Raw genomic sequence first — 8,995 nt, 5'->3', positions numbered from 1 at the left:
TTCCTGCAGGCACATAAATCTAAGCAAATGATTTCTGAAGCAGGTGGGAAGAACAGTCACACACCTGAGGCATTAGTATTTGGAAAGTGATAGTATCTGTATCTATAGCATTCAATGCATACAGCAGAGACATGCACGCACATTCAGGATATATTCTTACACCTTTTCCTCCCACTTCTCGAAAATATTAGACAGAAACATTTAGCCATCTAGTTTTAGCTTTTAAACTTTAGACTACTGCAGCACAATCAACTGTTACCATCATAATGTAACAAGCATGAGAAAAAACAGAGAAGTGGGAAAAGAGGTTGACATGAATGAGTCTGCTGCTGCTCAGTCTGCTTGTCTAGATGAAGGGACAGCTGCTGACTTCCTCCAGGCCCTTCATTCCACTAGGCTCAGCTAACAGCTAGCAATGAGAATCTGTATTTTGGTAAGTTATTAGGAAGTGACATAATTCTGAATTACTGTTCATATTATTAGGCACCTTGAAAAGCATGTAGCTAATACATCTGCACATTTCTGGTAATTGATCAGATATAAGAATCTGCACAGCAAGATCTTTTAGCTAAGCACTGCTGTAACACAGGTCCCTGAATTACACTTTTTAAAATGTGTTCAAGGTGGTACTAGAATCCTGTCATACAAACAAACATATTCAAATTTCACCCATCACTCATTATGGTTGTTTTAAAGCAGGATTACCAATACATTCTCCTTTTACACTGTACAGTCTTGTTCAAGAAAAGGAAAAGCCAAAGCATGTGGCCTAGTGTTGAGCTGGTTTTAGAAACTGAAATGGAAATTAATTTTGTGCACTCTGTTAAGTAATTGCTGTTAATTCTTAACAAAATTTTCCTGTCTCCACATAATTTTTAGGTGTTCCTTCAACAGTATCAGCAATTTCTAGGAGACTAACCTGCAATCTTCCTAGTCAAGTTACAAAAAACTACCACAAATCTCTCAAGCAAATACTCTTATGAGTCAGGCAGATTGAACAAATTTAGATAAAGGTTTAAGTCAAGCCCAGAACTTTTGGATGGGTCGGTTTACCTTTTCAATACTCCATCTGAATTTACATTTTGATATTTTTTGACACTGTCTGAAGAGTTTCCATGATCAATAATAATGTTGCTTAATGCCATATAAGCTCATAAAGTACACTCAGCACAAAACACATCTGGAATCCTGATAAAGTGGTATGCTTCTTTGAAACACATTTTGATGCTGCCTTATCATTGTCATTTACCCTTCACTATGATTCAAATTCATCTATCTACCAGTGCATGAAGCTGCTCAAGATTTTGTTGCCAGCATGAACTCATTACAAGTTCAGGAAATCCAACAGAATCCCTTTCTCTTTGTACATGCCCTTTGCAGGCAGATCCCAGTTCACGGATAATGTTACACAATTGCTGGCTCAGTTACTATATAACTTGCAAAAGAAAGAGAAGACAAATACTTTAAGATAAGATTCACTGCAGTGAGGTGCTGAATATTTTAATGGATGAAATGTAGGTCAATGTCACACATTCTACAAAGTCATGCATCTGTCCTGAAAATCTTAGGCAAGATCATGTCCTTATTCATTTCTTTTAAAATATGTGCACCTATACACATGAAATTTGATAATAAATCTGCTGACCTCAAGACACCCTTAGAAATATATATTATTGTGCATATTATGTCATCTAGAAAACAAAAGATATAGTTTGTTACTTGTTACTTCATCTCCCATATTCCCGTTCCAATTGGGGACAATTATCCCAAACAAAATGCTGATTATGCTGCTCCATTAACAAAACCAGGTACACAGAGCTAAATTGAGGAAATATCTGCAAGGCACTTCATTCTGTGTGCAAACCTATACTGTTTGTTTGAAAGGACAAAACTTTTTTAAAGGACTGATGCATTTTAGGGAGGGAATAACGACTTATTTATATGTGAAGTCTGTATGTTTCCTATACTGTTTGTTTGAAAGGACAAAACATATTTTAAAGGACTGACACATTTTAGGGAGGGAATAACGACTTACTTATATGTGAAGTCTGTATGTTTTCTTGCACTGGCCTAATTACTAAATTGCTGAAAATTTTTGAGTAGGTCTGTAACTGATTGCATATCTGTACCATTTTCCCATAAAAATCTTCACCCAATAGACAATTTAAATGCTACTTGAATATGAACCACTTTCATGGATCTTCCATTCTCCTGAATCTAATCAGTCTCTCAGGAGGTTATAGTCTAAAGTAATGTTCCTTAATGCATTAGGAAAACAATGCCCTCAAATCTCCATTTCTAATCTTTACCTTTCAGCTACCAAACCAATTTAAGATTGTGATCACAGTCCCTAAATTGACTGGGAAAGGTATTCTCTTTCCATGAACTGCCAAAAATGACAAGAAAGGAGGAAGTGTTAAATTGTATTAGTATTGGTCTAAATAGGCCACAATGTCTTTTCACATTTGGGAATCACTTCCTCCATGTCCTGGTCAGCAAAAGCATCACAAACCACTGTTCAGGGAAGCCTGTAAAGCTCATCTTTCTGAGAAAGTAAGATAAGTGAAAGCATGAGAGGACCAAGAAGGAGTTCTCAGCGTGAAAACAAATAGTTTTTTGTATAAACATAGTTCTGACTGTGGAAAAACCCATTTTCAGAGTGCGCAGTGGAATTTGAATCATTAGAATATCTAGAACACAGGATATAAAAATTTTAGTGCTAAATTTAAGAAATACATTGTTTTAATATGACGAGAGCATACAGAGCCAACTTCATCACATGTGAGACGTACTAGGAGTACAAAGATAATGTAAGATTTTTCAACAAGGGAGTCTAGGGTGGTTATTTCTTTGGAAAGTATCTTGAGATATTTTTATTGTCCCTCTAATATAACCGATTTTTTCTAAAATCCACATAAAATGTGTGCTGAGCTGAGGTCTCTGGCTGCCAGAATACAACGTAACTATTGTTCCTAGAACTAAGAAACATTCTGCAATTCTTCCAGTTTGTGCCAGCAACTGGTCCCTGAAAATGGGGTTGGAGGGGAGTGTGTTAGCAATCACCACTCTCTTCTCTTCATTTCTGCCACACAAGTCACTCTAAAATAGAGCCAAAAGAACAATTGATGTTTATTGCTTTAGCTCATGTTCCATACACTTTTGGAAAGTACAGTCAAAGCTGCAGTTTAATGTGGTGTTTAATATTGATGAAATGGGAAATATTCTGTATTCTCTGCTTTCAATAAACAAGTCCTTGAAGCATATAATCTAATTCCAAATATCAAGAGCAGTAACTCCAATAAATGTACTGTCAATTGCATTAAATAAATGCTTACAACTTGGAGTACTTATTGTTAGTTTATGTTGTTCCAGTCCTTTCAAAGATGACATTTTCTGGAAGCTGGACATGCATGTCTTTTTATCTATATTATGCTGCACATTGTATGGTTAGTTACTGGACACTCAGAAGTGACAAGCATAGATTCATTGTCACTAGGAAACTGACAACTTCCATTAGTGTGAGTGAGATAAAATTATGAAGTTATTCTCCGTTAAAAAAAATTACAAAGGCAGAGTATTCCACAGCATTTGTGATTTCCCCTCTCCAGATACAGTACAGAAAATGCATTCATTTTCTTGCAGGCTGTATGAATTGTGGGGTTTCTCAGCTTCTGTGTTCACTGCTACAAGATTGTGATTGCTTAATGATCAGCTTTAATGATCATTTAATGTACATGGCTAGTGCTCTCATACACTGCAGAACTAAAGAAAGGTGTCTACGGTTTCCAGTCATTAGCTATTAACGTTAAGGTTAGAGAATACCAAAATCCTTTAAGTTCCGGGTGAGACTGAGCCTTCTGTTTTCAGTTTAGCAAAACAGTAGGTATTAAAACACATGATGTTACATTCAGTCCTTTTTCCTCTTTCCAAAAATCTGAGTATCTGAAAATATTAATCCACACTACTCCTGCAATACAGTTACACAGGTATTATTATGCCTAATGCACAGTATACTACAGAAAATCCTGTACAACATCCTTTGTGAATTGATTCAAAAGTTACACAAGGAATAAATCAGATAAGCCAGACACGGCTTAAGTAATGGTTATGAAGTCAAACACTGAATTGGTGACAGAATTATAGGTGTCAGAGATTCCAGGAGTACCAACTCATGAAAAAAGAAATTCAACCTTTGCCACAGAGATCTAATCAAAGTCTCTAAAACCTTATCATTCTGTGTCCAACTTTTCTTTATTCTTTTTTCAAAAATTTTATTCTGCAGTTTTCAGCCTGGAGAAGACTACAATGGCCTTAACTGACCACATCAAAAATACTTCTATGTTTATGCATCCTTTCTTCCCCCTTGTTTTACACCAAGATCACCAGCATTACAATGATGAGGGTAAACCAGATTCATTTCAGGCTAGAAAAGCATAAGAAAGCATCAGGGAATTCCTAACAGACTGAACAGATTTCTTAAAAGGTCAAATCCTGGTAAGTCAATATTTTAATAATTTATTCTTCTTCCTCCCTATCCCATGCAACAGGATCTAACATTCTGGACATGGTTTAATCTCTTCAATAAAACACCTTATGGAATTCCATCAGTAACTTCTGACATGGAAGCTACAGGTTATTCTATAAGGAGTAGATCCTTGTCAGAACAGGCATCATTTTGATACAAATGTTTCTGCCAAAGGGAATTAACCACACACTTCTCACTGCTTCTTGTACTATTTGTTAAGAACTTGCACATCTCCCTTGTATTCTACTTTATAAATGAAACTTTAGGCAAACCATCTCATTCAACCTGTGATGCAGTGAATACAGTATAGTGTCCAAGTACAATGAAAATCCTCAAAACAAATACCAATAGCAAGCTTTTCCAAGCAAGAAAAACTTCTCCTTGAAGGATCTCCTAATTCCACTTTCATCTGAAATTCTTCAAGGCACCCTTAAACAAAGAAACCCTGAACAACAACCCAATAAAAACAAAAATCAAGAAACCCAAAGATTCATATTCTCCTCACTCTCTTCCTGTAATTCATTACAACCATAGCATGCAGAGCAAATATGCCTTACCAAGTTCTGTTACATAGTTTTTTCCTTCCGAAGGTAAAGGAATGTATTGATTAGAAAAGAAGTTGCTTCCATAACCCAGGACAAAACCTTCTAATTTGGTGTTTTGACTTGGTCGAAGATACCTCATGCAAACGGTGTCATCTGTAGCATTGATCTGAACTTTCAGACTTTGCCTTTTCACTGGGGAAAGAACAAAAAAAAAAAGGTCAGAAAGTATTATATTGAAATCAGATATTCAGTAATGGAATATGGCAATATAAATATATAGGACTGTTAAATATGTTATTAGCAAGCAACTGAACAATTTCTTAAAGGTGAAGTTTTCCGGAAACCCAGTGTATTTAAGAAAGTAAAATAACAGTCATGTAGAATAGTGGCTGCCAACATGACTGTTTTTCCATTAGTTTAGCATTATCATTAGCTGTAACATCTACAACTGCATTAGTAAAAAAAGCGCATGAAGTTACTGGAAAAAAATGCAAGTATTTTTTCCTTTAAATGCAAGAGTTATAGTAGCATTAGCCATCTATAGGGCCCATAAGTGAAAAACTTCAAAGTTTTTTTGGTTTTGCTGTTGGTTTTGCTTGTTAGTAGATAGTGTGAAGTTTTAACATTAAGTTAATCACACTTCAAAATTAAGGTAGAGGATAAATAGCAATTAGATCCAAAGAAAAATACTACAACTATTTTCTTTTTTTTTTCTTTTTTTTTTTGCTATGCTGGGCTGGAAATGTAATTTTCTGTTTGGAATTACACCAAGACACCTAAGTAACATATATACTTTACTCAAAATTACCAAGAAACCTTTTTTAAACATTCATTTTTATGCTTTCCAGGGGAGCAGCACATAAAGTAAGAAACATCTTGTATATCCATCTACAAAAATTTAACTTGTAGCAACACAGAATGGCTTCACAAGAGAATAAATTTTTAGAGTACAAGTTGGTGTTTTGTCCTCTTGGTGGGGTGAGGCAGGATGGGTACTTACAATTTTAATATTCCCTTTTCACTGTTAAGGTTATTATACTTGCAGAACCATTGAATGCCAGTGCTTAAAAAAAGTAATGTATTTTCACAAACTTACAGCACTAGCACTAGACCAGTACATTTTAGGTTATTATTTTTCTTTTCATTCTCAAAAGACAAATTTTTATTTCCAACGGTTTTTCAGACACTTGTCCAATTATGAGGGATGAAGTTATCTTTCCAGGAAAAAACAGAACTTTGCACAAAATTGTTTTACTTCAGGAGATAAATCCTGTAGAAAAACAATGAGATATATGACCTGCCACTGAATAACAGAGTAGAGCGATACTAAACTAACTTCCTTCCTTCCTTCCTTCCTTCCTTCCTTCCTTCCTTCCTTCCTTCCTTCCTTCCTTCCTTCCTTCCTTCCTTCCTTCCTTCCTTCCTTCCTTCCTTCCTTCCTTCCTTCCTTCCTTCCTCCCACACTTACTTCCTTTCTCCCACACTTCCTTCCTTCCACACTTCCTTCCTTCCACACTTCCTTCCTTCCTCATTACCTTCCTTCCTTCCTTCCTCTCCTCCTCTCTTCCTCCCTTCCTTCCTTCCTTCCTTCCTTCCTTCCTTCCTTCCTTTCTTCCTTCTTTCCTTCCCCCTCACATTAACTCCCTTACTTTCTTCCTCTCTCTTTCTCACTCATTAATTGCAGACTGACATTCAAAGTTTTACCAGACAAGTACATATTCCCCAAACTATCCTTCTTTGTTTTTTTTTTAAGAGAAATTCTAATGACTAGAGTTACCAAGAAGCCAAAATCCCCAATTTGTGAAGATGATTTAGTAGATGAGCAGTTGTCTGCACACAGAATGTAGAGCCCTAAGCCAAACACTTTATGCCTCTTCCCTTTATAGAAAGAAGTGTACAAGTAAAACTGATGGAAAACATGTGCCTCCCTTCCTTTATCTAAAGACTGATCAAGTAAAAGCATTCAGCCAGGAAACCATCCCAATTTTCCAAAGGCAAGTCTGCCAGGTTCCAGAAGACTTCAAGGCTTCTAGAAAACTCAGTTCTCTGTCATTTTCAGCAGTACAATACCATCACAGGCAATTGTTTCCTTACCTAAGTGACATCTTAAGTTCTTTTGTTTTCAGTATGAAAGACTGCTGTGGGTGTGAAACAATATCAACAGGGCTCCAAAGAGCAGAAACCAGGAAGCAAACCCAACTGATTTCAAACCCCTCTAATGAACTTCATAAAGACACTTAGATAAAAGTGTTCCATGGCAACAAAATTTAGGATTATTATCTCGGAATGAGAGTGAGCTACATTTGTTAAAATTGTGTGGTCTGCAAAACTCTAACCTAATTTGGGAGAATTAACATAAATGAAAGAATGGTATCCTGATCTCCAGTGAATATTCATGTCTAAGAAGAAACAAGACTTACAGTACTTGATTCAAATACGGTAATTTGATTTCTGTATTAAAGTTCTTAATCAGTATCAAAACTGGATTTTAAAAAAAATATAGTGAAGATGTATTTTGATTTCAAATTTACAACAATTTCAACTTTTTTTAACCACACAATTGTATTTATGTCTCTCTCATTTATACCTTACATTACTTTGAAGAGTTAATTCAAGATTTAATTCAACTAGGTTTGATTCCAGTTAGATAGACACAATGGTTTATTCATAAGTAATCAATTATAGTGATAAGAGGTCTTGGTTTTATTTAAGCCTTAAAACTCTCAGTGAGGTTTCTAAAACTAGAAAGTCTACATGGAATTCCAAGACAGTAGGACCCTTTAGACCTTTAATTTATATCTAGCATCTAAAAAACACCAAGAGCTTTTAAACTCAAAGCCAGTTCTAGCAGAAAATCAACATGAATAAAGTATTTTTAAAACCAGAAAATAAGGCAGAATAGAAGAAAAGGAGATTAACTTAAAATTTTAAAAGATAAATCCTTGTCCCCATCACTCTGTCCTTTTCCTCTAGTTCACTTTTAAGTACAGAATCCTTTCAGTGATGGCCTGGATGGCAACAAATACTGCATATTCCGCATAGTGTTTAGAAAAAAACATATAATAATAAACTCATTTAGGTTGGAAAAAGCCTTTAAGATCATTGGGTCCAACCATAAACCTAGCACTGTCACGTCCACTGCTAAACTTTGTCCCCAGGTACCATATCTACACATCTTTTAACTATCTCCAAGGATGGTGACTCAACCACTTTCCTGAGCAGTTTGTTACAATGCTTGATGACCCTTTTGGTGAAGACATTTTTCCTAATATCCAATCTAATCTTCCCCTGGTGTAACTTGTGGCCATTTCTCCTTGACCTATCACTTGTTACTTGGGAGAAGAGACTGATTTCACTTCACCACTACTACCAGAACTACCTTGCAGGTAGTTGTAAAGAGCAACAAGGTCCCCCCTGAGCCTCCTTTGCTCCAGGCTATACACCTCCATCTCCCTCATCTGCTTCTTGTAGGACTTGTGCTCCAGACCCTTCATGAGCCTCATTGCCCTTCTCTGGACATGCTCCAGCACCCCAATGTCTTTCTTGTTGTGAGGGACCCAAAACTTAATATAGGATTTGAAGTGCAGCCTCACCAGTGCCGAGTACAGGTGAATGATCTGTTTCAGGTGAATCCTGGTCCTGTTGACCACACTAATTCTGATCCAAGTCAGGAGGTCAATTGGCCTTCTTGGCCACCTGGGCACAGTGCCAGCTCATGTTCAGCCACTGTCAATCAGCACCCCTAGGTCCTTTTCTGCCAGGCAGATTTGATTTGTTGTGCCTCCAGGACTCAGCACTTGGCCTTGTTGAAGGCAGACAACACCTGAAGCCTTTCCCTCATGCAGGAAGTGAGTCACCTTGTCATAAGAGATCAGGTTAGTCAAACAGGCTCTGCCTTTCATAAACCCATGCAGACTAGGCCTAA

General features: G+C 36.6%; 1 protein-coding gene across 1 annotated transcript in view; it reads right to left on the bottom strand.

Annotated features, from left to right (window-relative positions):
- Positions 1-8,564, bottom strand: part of ABI3BP (ABI family, member 3 (NESH) binding protein) — a gene marked incomplete at its 3' end in the record, with an annotated part of 108,201 nt that extends 99,637 nt beyond the window's left edge. Inside the window, exons 1-2 of the mRNA XM_009085208.1 lie at positions 8,450-8,564; positions 5,083-5,262 (exon numbers count right to left, since the gene is read on the bottom strand). Of these exons, the coding sequence (XP_009083456.1) occupies positions 5,083-5,262; positions 8,450-8,564 (295 nt within the window). The remainder of the gene's footprint in view (positions 1-5,082; positions 5,263-8,449) is intronic.
- Between the last annotated feature and the right edge of the window lie 431 nt (positions 8,565-8,995).

Source organism: Acanthisitta chloris, unplaced genomic scaffold (genome assembly GCF_000695815.1).
Source record: "Acanthisitta chloris isolate BGI_N310 unplaced genomic scaffold, ASM69581v1 scaffold1222, whole genome shotgun sequence".
Classification (NCBI taxonomy): Eukaryota; Metazoa; Chordata; class Aves; order Passeriformes; family Acanthisittidae; genus Acanthisitta; species Acanthisitta chloris.
Note: the sequence above shows the minus strand (reverse complement) of the source record. Positions and strands in the feature narration are given on the sequence as shown.